The sequence below is a fragment of the Schistocerca nitens genome, chromosome 3 (assembly GCF_023898315.1).
Source record: "Schistocerca nitens isolate TAMUIC-IGC-003100 chromosome 3, iqSchNite1.1, whole genome shotgun sequence".
NCBI lineage: Eukaryota > Metazoa > Arthropoda > Insecta > Orthoptera > Acrididae > Schistocerca > Schistocerca nitens.
The window spans coordinates 993,847,865-993,865,143 of record NC_064616.1 but is presented as its reverse complement, the minus strand read 5'-3'; the positions used below and the strand labels follow the sequence as shown (position 1 = coordinate 993,865,143).

Sequence of the window (17,279 nt, the reverse complement as noted above, 5' to 3'; positions counted from 1 at the left end):
TGAAATTACACTTTTTCTGTGTTAAGTGACAGTATACTCTTCTCGGTACTGTAAAACTCATCAATCCTTTGAATGTTTATGTTTTTATCTACCGACGTTTTGAAAGACCTTCGATGTGCAGCAACATGTACGCTGCATATTTCCGTATTACGAAGGTATAAATTTGAATTCCACCAAACACTGCATGTCACTTTCCGAAGCATTGCAATCGAGTTTGCGAGACGCTTTTGTAAGCCAGTCATAGCTCACTGTCACGTGATCTCGCCAGCTGATGACAGCGCGGACACGTGATATAGTAAGCCAATAGCAAGATCACTCTTTAGTAGCGCGAACACACAAATAAGAAAAGTTCATGGTTTAAATTAATATACATAGCATTCACATATAATATTGGTTTCTAAGATTACTAAGATGGAAGAGAAGCAAAGCTTCCACATATAATGTTGATCTTTTTTGCGCAGAAGAGAAGCTAAGCTTCCACATATAATGTTGATCTTTCTCGCACGTGTTACATTTTAAGATACATCACATAAATGTGCCAGGAAAATTTTTAATAACGACGTAAATGTTTGATCTTCTGGGCTCGAAATTCTTCTGAATGGTGGTCCTCAAAGAGGTGATTTTTAAATGAGAGTCAAACGTTTTGTGATTTAAGTAATTCATCTTGCGTAAAAGGAAATTTGGTTTGACTGTAACGCTTTTCAAACCACCATTCGCAATATTTTCCCGCGACCTGTTAGAAATAGGTTCGTTTCAGCAGTTGGAAGACAGTGCCAGATAATAGGCGTCACTGTGCTTACGCAGCTACAATGACGCAGGAAACCCATATGTTCGTACGTGTAAAACATTAAAAGAGTTTACATTATGTCATAAAAGAAACAAGACATCAGAGGATACTTCAAGAGAATCAGAATTTCGTGAACCATGCTAAAATGCATAATTCGGCTTAAAATGCACATTCATATGTCCAGATTCGTATGTAAATTTTCTTGGAGTACTAGTACTGTATTATCTCATGTTTGGTTCTTTATTATGGCACAATGCCATACGTGCACTTGAAAGGCAGCAAACAGTTGAAACTAGCCAATAGTGTGAAATTAAACACTTCGTTTCAAATAAAACAGAAAAGATTAATGAAAGCCAAATCTCTTTAGCAAACCGACAAAAATAACTTCATTGTTCTGCAAGGCAATTAATGCTTGACTGTCAGCAAGGTGGAAATAAAATCTAAAACTAATAACATATTTTAGCCTTCCGTAATTATGCGAATGTATTTTAATTCATTTGATAACTCCGTTTGCTATCATTTAACACGAGAGCACTAAACTAAGAGGAAACAACAAAATCACTGAACGTAAACACAGGTCACGTGCAGACGATCCATCTCCCCACAACAACTCAGACCGTTCTGGGCATCAGCGCCAGAGTTACTATATTTCCGAACCGTGGCAATATCAAGTAGTGGCACCCAGCCGTACTTCTGTAACCAGAAGCGAAAGAAGGTACTACTCATATGCGACTCAACTGCGCATGCGTAAGAGACCGCCCGCCACTGCTCAAACGAATCTAATTTAAACAGTTGTCACGTCACGGTCATCGGAGGCAATTTGTTGTTAGGAAGAATTGCATAGTCTTTCTAAAGCCATTTACACAGTTTGCTGTTGGCAGACGCTTATATGAGCACTGTGTTTTATTGTTCTAATCGGCGCATTTCCTTTGCAACTTAAGTTTTATTTTCGTTTTTTTTTTTTTTTTTCTCTCGTTCATGTTTTGTTGCTGCAGTATTATTCTGCAATAGCGGGATACAGTAATATCCTTTGTTAGAGTGTTGGTTATTACCAGTCAAAATAAAAAAAAAAAATTGCTGAAAACTAAAACAATGAAAAATTCCCGGAATTCTAAAAAATTCCCGGGTTTTTCCCGGTTTTCTCCCAAATGAAAAAATTCCCGGGTTTTTCCCGGATCTCCCAGTTGTCCTGGGTCGTATACACCCTGTTACAGTATGACTTTGGTCTCTTTGTATTATTGCTTCAGAATTGTGTGCTAACAGCTTGGTGTAGTGTGCATTTCAATGACCATATTAAATTTGATTCACTGCAGCATCACAAAAAGGGGTTGAGATCATTTACTTCATTTCTTCTATTTAATAAATAAGTGACTGGTATAGATGAACAGACAATTTCTTGTAGATGCCTGGCCGCAAATAATTCGTTAAAGCACAAATGTGTATGTGGTGTGGCAGTTCTTTTCCTTAATGCAAAAGAAACTCATTTTACTCTTAAACACTCCTAACAAAATTGCCACTTTATTTATATCACAAATACAACAGAGTAACATGTACATATTTTAATATATTTATGCAACGTACAAGTATTATTTGGTGTTCACAGGAGTGTCACATAATAACATCACGTACATATACTTTTATCATATCACAAACTCGGTCACTGTCATTGAACTGAATGTTTTGGAATTATCATACCCCTAAAGAGATCAAATGAATTGTCACCTGGGTGTACGCTGAAGCAATTTCCAAAATGGTTTCGAACAACAATAAAACCGTAGTCATCAATTCCCAGCACAGTAACATCATGACAGGCACCATCAGTATCAGTTACTGTAATTTTAGCATCACTGTGAAATAAGAACAGTTTATATTCAACTCTGGATTGGTGACTGTTTAGGTATAGAGTAATTTATTTTATACGGGGTCCCTATAGCGCACAAATTTACTAATTATGTAAAAAATGGATAAATGGTGTTTTCACTTAATTCAAAAATATCAAAACTGTACTATGTGTTGGTGCTTTCAAGTGATTCCAACAACCTCCTTAACTTGCATGCATAAGCAGACTTAAAACTAGAGAAATGAAATACAATGAAAGATCATGAATAGTAAAACTTAATGTTTATGAGTGAGTACACAAAAATATTACATTCTGTAAGCAGATGCCAATATTTTATTATAATTTCTTACTTTCAGGAAGTATTTATAAAAAGGTTAGGTGCAATAACAAACCTGTGAAGCCAGTATGTGTAGTACAAATCAAGGAACTCTGTAATATTGCCACTCTGTACTCTTCCCAGGAGTTCCTCTAGCTTATTAAAAACACCTGCTAAATACTTTTCTAGAGACAGCAACTGGATAGTCTCATTAGCATGCTTGTTGTATTCATTTATAAGAGCACTGATACAAGTTGTAGGAGCTTCATTATTGAGATTAATACCACAACCTAAAACAAATATAAATCAAATGTCATAAATGTTGATTTGTTTTAAGTGAGGTAGTCCTTTTAATGCAGAGATCTCTAGACAACAAAAGCTTCAGTATTGTTTAATGTAGTAGTAGTAGTAGTAGTAGTAGTAGTAGTAATTCTGTGTAACTCATGGCCTAGTGCAAGTCCTTTTATTGGGTGCTACTCTGGCATCTTTCATGTCCCTGACATACCTCAGTAATTCTCCCAAGGAGAGGTGAGCTACAGTCAACATAGACCCTCAACCCCATGTTGTTCCTGGCACACCTTCATACTGAGAGATGACTACTGACTTAAAGGTACACCGAAATATTATGTGGTCCAATGAGGATTTGGTTCCATGCATTTTTGGTTTCCAGGCACGTGCCTTACAACTAAACCAGCAGGACCAACAGTATTGTATTATGTGGGGCATTAATTTAATTTACACCATATAAGATGGTGATAATACTTACACAATAAAACTTTCTGTTACTTTGCACCAAGTTTATTCACGAAGCAATAGTTTTTGGTCAACAAGCATGGCAGTGCCATAATAAAGCTATAATGCAGTAAGTTTGAAATGTTATGTAGAGAATTTAGGGTGCTCCCTAGATCATTCTTCTTTTAGGACAGATTTTAATGTTAGAAACTTTGTAAACATACTTAATGATCAGTTGGGTAGGTATACAATGATTGGTCTACATCTAGAATCAAACTCTAACCAAACCATCTTGTTTAAGTGCCAACCCTCCACATTTCTTCCACTTCACAAAAAATTTCTGGTACTGCAACAAACATATACAGGGTGTTACAAAAAGGTACGGCCAAACTTTCAGGAAACATTCCTCACACACAAATAAAGAAAAGATGTTATGTGGACATGTGTCCAGAAACGCTTAATTTCCATGTTAGAGCTCATTTTAGTTTTGTCAGTATGTACTGTACGTCCTCGATTCTGATGATCAAATTGTAAATTTTCACAATCAACATGTGTGGGCTGACGAGAATCCGCACGCAATTGTGCAATCACGTCATCAACACAGATTTTCTGTGAACGATTGGGCAGGCATTGTTGGTGATGTCTCGATTGGGCCCCGTGTTCTCCCACCTATGCTCAATGGAGCATGTTATCATGATTTCATACGGGATACTCTACCTGTGCTGCTAGAACATGTGCCTTTACAAGTACGACACAACATGTGGTTCAAGCACGATGGAGCTCCTGCACATTTCAGTCGAAGTGTTTGTACGCTTCTCAACAAGAAATTCGGTGACCGATGGATTGGTAGAGGCGGACCAATTCCATGGCCTCCACGCTCTGCTGACCTCAACCTTCTTGACTTTCATTTATGGGGGCATTTGAAAGCTCTTGTCTACGCAACCCCGGTACCAAATGTAGAGACTCTTTGTGCTCGTATTGTGGACGGCTGTGATACAATACGCCATTCTCTAGGGCTGCATCAGCGCATCAGGGATTCCATGCAACGGAGGGTGGATGCATGTATCCTTGCTAACGGAGGACATTTTGAACATTTCCTGTAACAAAGTGTTTGAAGTCACGCTGGTACGTTCTGTTGCTGTGTGTTTCCATTCCATGATTAATGTGATTGAAGAGAAGTAATAAAATGAACTCTAACATGGAAAGTAAGCGTTTCCGGACACATGTCCATATTACATATTTTCTTTCTTTGTGTGTGATGAATGTTTCCTGAAAGTTTGGCTGTACCTTTTTGTAACACCCTGTATACAACAGTATTGTCTGCGCCCAGCTCCCAACACTAATCACCAAGTATTTATATAATCATTAGAAGTACACTCCAATAACACTTCCTTGGGGGACATACTAAGCTATTTCCACAAATGAAGATTTCTTCATGTTGTTGACAATTTACCCAGTTCTGTTTACCAGAATTCTTTAATACAGAAACTCTATCGAATGCATTTTTTGTCTAGGATGTTGCACATGATGGTAGAGGTTATCCACAACTGTAATATTTAAACTGAAACAAAATACAGCACAAGTTGAAATTTAAGTTGTAGCACCAGGACACGGTTTCAGTCATCAGGACCACTACTAAGTGGCTATATGAGTAAAGATACACAACAATGTTAATAAACAAGGTACACATGAAACAGATTACATAAGAAGATACAGTAACAAGAAATATCATTCACACAAGAGAATTTAGTATGACATACATAATATAAAATAAATAATGGTGTATAACAAATCATCAAAATTTTAAGAAGGTGACATGAATAATGTAAGAACCTGCAAGCCTGACATTGTTAAGATACATAGGTGCAGACTGGTGAGACACGTGAAGAAGCAGTAGTTAAATAGGGGAGGAGCAGGTTACAGGGAGGGCCTATAGAGGACATGGAAGGTGAACGGGAGGAAGCAAATATTAAGATCAGTAGCAGAATGTTTAAAAGTAAAACAAAAACACAGCAATATGTAACACTTAAAAAGATTTATAATGAAACAGAAGAGAAGACATTGTAAAAAGCAGTAATCCAAGAAAACTAAAGACAACAGACATCAACAATCTGATAGACAGGATGAGCAGCAATGCGTGACTGCTGATGAGGCTGCAGTGTATGGGACAGTTTCGTCATTAAGTGACTATTGGAGGATACAGGATGACTCAGAGATAATTTGCATTTGGTGTGATGAAAGGCAGCTTTCTCTAAACGTGTGCTCACATCCTTGCCATTGAGCTCCCAAGGAGCACACACTCTAAATGTGTAAAAATGTAAGTTAATGTAGATGAATAGGGAAAACAATACTGTAATGTTTCAATAAAATATTAGTGGTAATCTGCATGACACAGTCGCATTGATTAAATATTTAGGCGTAACTCTACAAAGCTATATGAAGTGGAATGAGTATCTAATATTGGTAGTAGGGAAGATGAATGGTTCACTTTGGTTTACCGGAGGAAGTTTAAGAAAGTGTACCTCATCCATAAAGGAGACCAAGTATAGAACACTAGTGTAACCCATTCTTGAGTACCACTAGAGTGCTTTGGATTCCCATTTAGTCAGATTAAAGGAAAACATTGAGGCAATTTGGAGGCTAGATTTGTTAATTATAGGTTTGATGGACAAGCAAGTATTCGAGAAATGTTCACTGAACTAAAATGGAGATGCTGGAAGGAAATGCTCCTTGAACCAAACGGGAATTCCTGGAGGGAAGACAACATTCTTTTCATGAAACACTATTGAGAACATTTAGATAACCAGCATTTGTGGCTGAGTGCTAAAAGATTCTATTGCTGCCAACATCCATTCCGCATAAGACATGATGACAAGATAAGAAATTAGGGCTCACACGGAAGGGAATGACTAGTAATGGTATCTAGTACCCTCCACCACGCAACATATGGTTCTGTTGGGGGGTTGGGTTGTCTGGGGAAGGAGACCAGACAGCGAGATCATCGGTCTCATTGGATTAGGGAAGGACGGGGAAGGAAGTAGGCCGTGCCCTTTCAAAGGAACTATCCCGGCATTTGCCTGGAACGATTTAGGGAAATCACGGAAAACCTAAATCAGGATGCCCAGACGCGGGATTGAACTGTCGTCCTCCCGAATGCGAGTCCAGTGTCTAACCACTGCGCCACATATGGTTCTGTGGGGAAAATGTATGTAGATGTAAAAGAGACAATACTCTGAGATCATTGATGTAAGAAGAGTCATGGCTGGAAAGCCAGTGATGGTAGACATGTAGAATCAGCAAATTTATCTCTGCATGAAAACAAATGTTAATGAAACATGAAGCCTAAAGTAAAGAATGTTGCCTATTGTTTACAATAAGTGAGGCCCACATAATATGAAATGATGAGTAACAGTGCTAGATTCAATTACATTGCAACATACTGAACACATTCTGAAGAGCATAAAGAAAAACATTGTTTTACGTTTTCCTGCTCATTAAAAATCTTGCTCTTATTATGGTGCACATAGTTACAAATTTCTATTTCTTCCAGGATGTTTATATAGGCACTCTTCTACATTTTATGCAAAATTGTAAGTTTATTTTCAATATTAGTAACATTGTGTTTTTCTGTGATAAAAGAGGAAGAAAAGATGGATTTATCTTTGGCATACTTTTTGTAAGTTTGGTGTGTCTGGTTTTTAAGTTTATGTCTGTCTGGCTCATATAAAAAGCTCTGTAGTCAGTACAATGGATTTATGTATACCTGTGGTTGCAAACTTGCTGTTGTTAATTTTAATATTATTTACAAGTAACTGATCTAGTGTGTTAATTGTCTTGAAAGAATCTAACACTGAACTTTAAGAACAACACATTGAACTAGTATTAAACATTACCATAAAAAGGAAACAAGACAAATATTAAAGTTTCTGCAGGATCACAGCTATATTTGCTGGTTGTTTCTGAAGAGCATGAGATTTAGAATGATATAGCTCAGCAACTACGGAGTAATGAAAACCACTTTTGGATGCAATATGGCACAAGGTATTCAGTCCATTGCTCATTTCATAAGTATTTAAGCATAATCTGAGTATTCTGCTAATCATTTTGTTTTATGTTTTACTGGATGGCATGAGTTCTGGCAAACAGTGATATCTGTGGTGATACGCCTAATGACAGATATCAAAAGAACGATGTTCATTGGAGGAGGTTAGTGTTTAACGTCCCGTCGACAACGAGGTCAGTAGAGACGGAGCGCAAGCTCGGGTTAGGGAAGGATTGGGAAGGAAATCGGCCGCGCCCTTTCAAAGGAACCATCCCGGCATTTGCCTGAAACGATTTAGGGAAATCACGGAAAACCTAAATCAGGATGGCCGGAGACGGGATTGAACCATCGTCCTCCCGAATGCGAGTCCAGTGTGCTAACCACTGCGCCACCTCGCTCGGTGAACGATGTTCATTAACACTGGTAATAGAAAGATCTAATTAGTTAATCAATATATTTTGCTGATATTTGAGTTCATATTAGAGTGAAGTTCATTCATCTTAAGAGCTAACAGATCGATGTCATTATTAGATTCTTGATACAAAAACAGAATATCATCTAAAGGTCATTTACTTTCCCATAATATTAAAATTTCAATGACAACTTTGCAACTGTAGGTATATATAAAATATAATGTACTGACCAATAATCTTTTTATAATGGGCAAAAACTTTAAAACCAGATACAAAAACATACAGAAATAGGGAGAAAAGAATGTAGAAGATATATCCATTTTTGTTTCCCACCTCATCATAGTAGGACATAATGTCACACAGAAGGTCCAAATGTTACTAATACTGAAAATAATCTTATGATTCCACCTAAAATCAAGAAAGCTGCACTTATGGACATCCTGGAATAAACAGAAATTTATGGCCATGTGCGCCATAATAATAACAAAATTCTTAATGAAAGGAAAAACCTTGTTTTCGTTGATTTTCTTGATTATCTTCAGAAGGTGTTCAATACATAACTGAATCTAGCACTGTAACTTACCATTAAACTGTATGTGTGCCTCATTCATTGTGAACAACTCACCATATTCAGAACTTTGGCCTTCATGTCATGTAAACACCTTGTTTGTGTACGGAGGTACATTTGCTGATTCCACTTGTTTGCCGTTGCTTGCTTTCCAGCTTTGGCACTTCTTCCAACAATCTCTGAGCATCGTCTGTAGCCTTCCTTTTTTTATATTGCTTCTTTTTATGATAATTTCTCTTATGTTTCTCTGACAATCTTTTAAGTGCTACATTTTGTAGCGTTTTGTTTTTCTTGTAAAGCATTCTGCTACTGATATTATTAATACTCATTTCCTCCTGTCGACCTTCCGTGTCATCTATAGGCCCTCCCTGTAACCTATTCATCTGCTATTTAACCATTGCTTCTTCATGTGTCTCACCAGTGTGCACCAGTAAACCTTCATGATGCTAGGCTTGCATGTTCATACATTATTCATGTTACCTTCTAAAAATTTTGACGAGCTGTTATGTACCATTCTGTATTTTACATTGTGCATGACATCCAACGCTCTCTTTTCTGAATGGTGTTTGTTGGTAGTAGTAGTAGTAGTAGTAGTAGTAGTAGTAGTAGTAGCTTTATTAATCTGTAGATCGCTTTTTACAAGGATATAGGACATGTAAAAGTATTTACAAATTTAGATCAATTTAAAATAATCAAATTTGTATACACATATATTTACAGACTTCTAGTTAGAGACAATCATTAGATTTACTCCTGGTATACAATGCTACTTTTACAAATGACTTATTAAATAATGTAATGCCACATTGTTCACTCATATCTCAGTATCAGTCACTGCACACACTATACGCACATTGTTTCATAACACTTCACTCATCACACACACACACACACACACACACACACACACACACACACTGGTGATCTCTGGGCCATTTTCTGTACCGCAACTTCCCATCTGTTATCCTGAAAAACTGAGTCAGCATCCCTCCATAATTAGTGAGATGTTGAGCTCAGAAAGAGGAAGAGGTGTTAGTACTGCGCTATACATAGCTTGGGGGTACGTATTTTTAGAAAGGAAAAAAAAGAAGGAAAAAAAACACATAGTGAAGGTGTTATATGGAATGTTGGATATTTTATAATAATAATTATTATTATTCATTTGTATAACAATTCTTTATCAAACCCCTACTCTGTTTTAGCTAAATAATCCTTCAATGTATAAAATGTATTGCATAACAGGTACTCTTTAGATGCCTTTTAAATAAGTGTGTTTTGGCAATTTCTTTAATCTCTTTTGGTAATTTATTGTACAGTTTTATTCCCTGGTAGAAAATGCAGTTTTGAGTTTTATTTTTATTTTTCTTGGTAAATGTAAGTTGAGTCTATCTTTTGTTGCATGTTCATGGACAGAGCTGCTTGTGCAGTAATTACCAATGTTATTTTTGATGTGTACAACTGACTGGTAAATGTATTCACATGGAGCAGTTAAAATACCCAGTGTTTTGAACAGATCTTTACAATGAGCTTGACTAGTATATTTGGTTATTATTCTTATGGCTCTTTTCTGGAAGTTGAAAGTTGTGTTCATATTTTGTGCATTTGTTCCCCAAAAAAGAATTCCATAGCTAAGAAATGAGTGTACATATGAATAATATGTAACTAAAAGACACTGCATGTTACACATTGATGATAGGATTCTAAGGGCAAAACATGCTGATGACAGTCTGTTTGCAAGTACTTTTGTGTGTTCACACCACTTCAACTGAGAATCAATATTCATTCCTAGAAATGTTGCATTTGTTACACAGTCTATAGAGGTGCCATCTACATTTAATTTAACATTGTTATTTTTCCTCTTCAAACTGAAATTCGTGGCATTAGTTTTCTTTATGTTCAATGTCACTTTATTACTTACTGACCAATCATAAACTTCCTTGAGAGTTTCATTTGCTTTGTACACTATCTGTTAGGTATGATCGAAACCAATAGTTAGCTACCCCTCTTATTCCTAATGCTTCTAATTTATTTAACAGAATCTTGTTGTTGACTGTATCAAACGCCTTTGAAAGATCCAAAAATATGCCTGTGACACATTCATCTTTATCAAGAGCATCAAGTACAACTTTTGTGAATTCTACTAAGGTTGACTCCGTATTTTTGCCACTTCGGAAACCAAACTGTGATTCGCTTAAAAGATTGTATTTATTTATAATTGTAATTCATTAATCTGTCTTTCATAATTGCTTGTATTATTTTTGAGAATGCTGACAGCAGGGAAATGGGCCAGTAATTTTCTATGTCTTCTGCATTACCTTTCTTAAGCAAAGGTACAAGCCTTGCCTGTTTTAACTGCTCTGGAAATGTCTCTCATGTGAAGTATTCATTTATTATATTTGTTAAGGGGCCTTGTAAAATCCCTATGCATTGTTTCAGTACACACATTGGTACTTCATCTAAGCCTACTGACTTTTTAGTTTCTGGACAGTTTTATTGACTTCATTCTCTCTGGTTGGAAGTAACATCATTGTATTTAGTGCAACATTATTTATGGGTGTTATATTTGTTTTGGGGAATTTTTGCTGTAACTTCTCTGCAATACTTGAAAAATGCTCATTTACATCGTTTTCTAAGTGCTGTGGATCACTTACCACTTTATCCCCCTCCCTAAGCAATATGTTATTCTGTGTTTGTTTGCCTCTCCCCGTTTCCTTTTTTATAACATCCCAGACTGCTTTGCTTTTATTCTCTGTATTATATATTATTTTATCATGAAATGACTTTTTTGCAGCAATCAGCAACTTCCTATAGATATTTTTGTATCTATGATAGAAATTCAATAATTCTGGATCATTGCGAATCTTTTTCATGGAACTGAGGTGTTTAAATGTTTGGGAGGACTTCTTAATACCTGCTGTTATCCATCTGTTTTTGTGAGATGTTGATACAGACATGCATACTTTTGGAAATGCCTTTTCAAAGTTCAATTTAAACAATGTGGAAAATTAAGAGAATTTCATATTCACATTGGTTTCCTTATACACTTCATCCCAGCTTTGTTTTTCTAGTTCTTTTGAAAAATCTTTTATTTTGATTTCTGATAGATGTTGTTTGTAGGCTCTTAGTTTAGGGAATGATTCGAAGCCTGGCTTTACTGTTGTTATTTGACAGAGATGGTCTGATAGTCCGAGATCTTTTACGGCTACATTACATTTTTCCCTGTCCATATTTATGGCCACATGGTCAATTACTGATGAAGACGTCGTGGTAACCCTTGTTGGACTATTGACCAATAAGGACATGCCAAAACGTTGAAGGATGTTTATGAAGGTGCTGCTGGATTCATTTATGATGTTAATGTTATTGTTAATGTCCCCACACAGAATTATGGTGACCTTTGTACTTGAGACTTTATCTAGAACTTCTGTTAACTTATTGAAAAACTTGTCCACACCACCACTGGGAGATCTATACACATACAAAATGATTAATTTCCTGGTGATACGATGCCCTGTTAATTCAATAGCTGATATTTCAAAGTGTTTTTCTTCACTTACGGTACTAAGGTCATGTCTTGATTTGAACTGTGTTCCTTTTCTGATATAAATGCATGATCCTCCATCCCTTGAAGTAGTTCTGCAGTAAGAGTTTGCCTTTTCATACAATGATAATACTACATGTTGGATTTCTGTGTCTCTACACCAGTACTCAGTAATACAAACTACTGTGCAGTTCAAAGATTGGAGCTCAACTTCTAATAGTTCTGTTTTATTTTATTTTTTATTGATTGCATGTTTTGATGGAAGATTGTTAAGTCTGTGAAAGGCCCCATGTTACTCTTTCCAATGGTTTGTTTTTCTTTGTGACATCTGGTATATGTGATGTTTGAGGTGTTAAAATGTGTCTTATGAGTGACTGTTTCAGTATTTTTTAAAGTGCTGGAGATACTCTTTAGGCAGGGAAACCTGTTGTCTGGATTTATCCTAAAGAAGACCTATTTTTCCTACCTATGACAACAGATATTTGACCATGTGTGGCCCAAGATCCACTCCCTATACTTTCATGAATCAGCTGTACCAATCTTCCCTTCCCAGTCCTGTTTAGGTGTAGGCCATGCCTAGTGAAACCCCATCTGTTGATAGTCCCGACGGGCACCAGAGAAACATGAGCAAAGTTGGCTGTCCTAAGAGCCATCCCTAACCCCACATTGATTCGCCTCACAGCTCCATCAAGGTGTGGTCAATCATGACGCCGGAACAGCTCAACAAAGTGTACATTGGTGCCATGGGTCAGGGACGCTATGTTGTCTAGGTCACCACCCATGTCATATGCCCCATTCCTAGGTTTCTTGGCCTCGGCTGAAGTGTGCTGCACATTTCCTGCTCCTCGTTCTACCTGAGGCTCTTCTCCACTTAACTCTGGCAGTGGTAGATACCTGTTTTTTGTGTTTAAGATAAAACTGTCAAATTGTGTTCTCTTTCTTCCTATCCTCCTACCAGCTGCCAGTTCCCAACCACCCTCCCCCCCCCCCCCCCCCCCTATCTCCCTTGATCCTTATGAGTTCCTTCCTTGCTTCCTCCAACTGTCCCTGAAGGGCACAAATTTTCCTTTCCTGTTCCCCTATCAAAATGTTCCTACTGCATACTCTGCAGTTCCGGGAGAGAGCCTCTTCTGTTCTCCCAACATTCTCCCCACTGCATCATCCCTCCCCGAGTGAAAATATTTCCTACAAGATTGGCAACAAATCCCTCTACTCACTACCCTATAACAACTCCCACATTTCTCACTCATGGTCAGTTTTGAAAGAATAATTAAGTTTAAAGAATATTTTTAATTTGTCACACACGTGAGATTGGCTGTGTGTAAACAAAAAAAAAGACACAAAGGTCGTATGTGCGTTTTTTTTATTATTATTATACATATACTGATTTAGACATACAATGACAGAAGAATGAATTTGTAGTTAATTTGCTTTTAGACAATTTACGTTATCAGAGATGTTTGGTCAGGTTTTTAAACGTTTATAATTCGGAAAATTTAGGCCTAGATTACGTCTATCTAACTAGTAAATAATATGAAATGTGTTAGTTAAATACGATTTAGAAACATTTAATTACATTTTTATTGTGACAATAGACACTGATGAAACTGGTAGCAGTCTTTTTTAAACGAATTTTGCACTATCAAGAACATTTGAACAGAATTTTTTGTGTTTATGTATCGCAAAATTTCGGGTTATGTCACGATTATCAGGGCTTCAGCTAAAGAACAAGTTTTTTCAAGAACAAGCAGTGCCGGGACGCTAATATTCAGTTGTGTGACAAGAATGGACACTACAGCAAGTATACAAAGAAAGAAAATTTAAATTTGACACTATTTCCTCTCAAATAAGTTATTTTAGCAGACGAAGAAAATACCTGTGATCTCACTCGGCGGCCATATCGCCAAAGTGTTACTTTATCTTTTTATCTAATTTGTTCCATTCGTACCTTGGTTATTAACATTGTTAGGTATCTTTATTCAGATAGCCAATTGAAAATGGTGCTGGTGGCTGAAACCAGTTGTGGCATTTAAAAAACAAAATAACTGGTGCTGTAGTTTGTTTCCAATGTATCAAATTCAAAGAATACTGCATCAACATAAGCACTGTTATCTGAAGTCTTAGAACACATTACACACTGACGAAACAAATGAATGATTAGTGAGGCCACATCTCTGTATCCTAGTATATTATCCAACTGCGGCGTAGCTACTAATTGACTTGTTCAATCAGCATCTAACACAGAATTTATGGACCTCATGATTGGACAGAGCACACTGAGTTTGCATGACTGCTACTTGTGGAATCCTTATTAACTCCTAGAGAAGAGATTTTCTGTCTATAAAAAAATCCTCATACATAAACTCAAAATGTGTTCCACCATGTGCTAACAATGCAGGCCTAAAGATGAGTATCTGCATGACAATTTAGATTGGAAATGATTTGCATTTTGTCCGAGTCTCTTAGAATGCTTACAGAACGAATTTTCAATTTGCAGCAGAATGCATGCTGATCTGAAACCTGCTGGCAGATTAAAATTGTCCCTGCAATATCCTTTCTTCTAGAAGTGCTAACCTCACAAAATATGCAAGAGAACTTTTGTGAAGTTTGGAAGGAGAAGATAAAGTACTGGCAAAAGTAAAGATGTGCAGGCACGTTGTGAGGGGGCAAAGATCCCAAGTTTAAGTCCCAGACCGTCACACAGTTTTAATCTGCCAGGGAGATTCTTGGAATGCTTCACTGCTCCTATGAACTGTGTAAAGTATCTGACATGACTTAAAAACTAGTTATTTAACTTTGCATGAAATATATGGTGCTTACTAATGATTTATATCACTGTTCATTAATGTCTGTTAACTATCCAATTTACAAATAGTAGAAGCATCCAGTCACTGACAGGCACACGAAAAAGAATGAAAATTCTGCAAAACACACACACACACACACACACACACACACACACACACGCCTGTGCTAGCGGAACCCACAATGACTTTAATTTGGCAGGTAGTCTGGGGTCAGTAGAGGGAGGAGGGAGGTGGGGAGGGAGGGTTGGTAAGGGTTGGCTGATGACTAAGATGGAGGTAGGAGGAATGCAGGATATGAGAGATGGAAGGTGTATGGGATAGAGACAAGACACACAGGCTCCAGAGCCCATGGGTTCATGCAGCACACGATGACACTGACATGGAGAAGTGGATTGGGAGGGAGTGTACAGCAGAGAAGTGGAGACTGTTGGGTAGAGGACATGGGTGTAGTGGGTTAGTGGATACTGAGGCCAGCAGGGAAGGAAAGGAAAGATGTTTTGCAAGGATAACTCCCATCTATGCAGTTCAGTAAAGTTGATGCTGAGTGTTAGGATCCAGATGACACAGGCTGTCAAGCATCCATTGAACCCGAGCATATTGTGCTTACTAGCATGTTCTATCATTAGCTGTTCATCTCTGCTCTTGACCACTGTTTGGTAGTAGATATACATTGTGGTTAACAGGTGGTCGGTGATCGCGCCCACATAAAATGCTGTACAGAAATTGCAGAAGAGCAGCCTACGACAGGACTAGAGTAGGATCTCACGGGTGGGTGAATACGGCAGATTTTGCACCTAGATCTTCCGACAGGGTATGATCCCTGTGGCAAGGAGTTGGGAGTGGGAGGGGCATACGAGTAGATCAGAATGTTTTTTAGTTTAGGTAGGCAGTCTCTTCAGCTTAGCGTGCCACCTCGTTGAACATTGACCTCCACCTCTTTGATGACTCCATCCGTACTTCTGCATTTTGACACGTCATCTCTTCCACAGCAAAAAATTGCTCCCATACAGCCTGGCTACCAGTTCGTGATGTGTCTGCAGTTAGAAGAATCCTCTCGCCCAGTATACTGAAGGTCTTACAAAGGCACTATTCCCCAAACCTAGTCCACAAACACAATTTCCATACCGTGTCATCGTGCAGCCATAATCCTCCCACCAGCTCCAAAAACCCGCTCTAAAGGGCTACACTATCTCATCACCAAATATCATCCCAACTGGAGCGAGAGCAACTGAACCGTGCCTTTAGTCAGGGCTTTATAGCCACCACTGTATCCTGAAATGAGGGACACCCTACCCACAATCCTTCCCACCCCTCCTAAAGTGGCATTCCACCATCCACCTAACCTATATAGCACCCTCGACCATCTCTATGCCACTCCCACTCCCAACCCCTTGCAACAGCGATCATATCCTTGTGGAAGACCCAGGTGCAAAACCTACCCTACTCACCCACTCAACACAACCTATTCTAGTCCTTTGACTTATTCCATCAGAGACAGGGTCATCTGCGAGAGCAACCGTGTCGTATAACAGCTCTGCTGCAATTTCTTCACAGAATTTTATGTGGGTATTACTACCAACCAGCTGTACACCAAAATGAATGGCCACCACCAAACTGTGGCCAAGAGCAGAGTTGACCAGCCAATGGCAGAACATGCTGCTGAGCACAACAGGCTCGAGTCCAATGGCTGCTTGACAACCTGTGTCATCTTGGATCCTAACACCCAGCACCAGCTTCCATGAATTACACAGATGGGTGTGATCCTTGCAACACATCCTTCACCCCCATAACCCTCCTGGGCTCAATCTCTGCTAACCCACTCCACACACAACCTCTATCCAACAGTCTCCCTTTCCTCCATCCTGCACACCTCCCAATCCACTCCTCCACGTCATCATCATCATGCTCCACACTAACTCATCAGCTCTGGTGTTGCATCATGTTATTATGTTCTTATACTGTACAACTGCCACATTTTCCTCCCACATTTCTATCCCATACACCACCTGCCTTTCTCTCTCTACCCCCCCTCCCCCCCAGTGGTGGCTGTTGTGTACGAGCACAAGAGTACATGAACACCCTAACTTTTGACACCTTGCGGATTTACAGGTTATTTTTCTCTGAATGCTGTTAAATGTAATTTAGATGAGGTAATCTGAAATATATGGCACTAAATGTACCACGCTGTGCTACATTGCTTCACTAGACTCAGTGAAACATGGCATCAGGTTTG

At 38.2% G+C, this 17,279-nt stretch overlaps 1 protein-coding gene across 4 annotated transcripts in view; it reads right to left on the bottom strand.

The window, feature by feature from the left end:
* Positions 1–2,287: 2,287 nt before the first annotated feature.
* Positions 2,288–17,279, bottom strand: part of LOC126249056 (biotin--protein ligase) — a 399,528-nt gene continuing 384,536 nt past the window's right edge. For all 4 annotated transcript variants that reach the window (XM_049950694.1, XM_049950692.1, XM_049950691.1 and 1 more), the window contains 2 exons: positions 3,020–3,233; positions 2,288–2,634 (listed from right to left, as the gene is read on the bottom strand). In XM_049950694.1, coding sequence (XP_049806651.1) covers positions 2,451–2,634; positions 3,020–3,233 — 398 coding nt within the window. In that variant the 3' untranslated portion in view covers positions 2,288–2,450. The remainder of the gene's footprint in view (positions 2,635–3,019; positions 3,234–17,279) is intronic.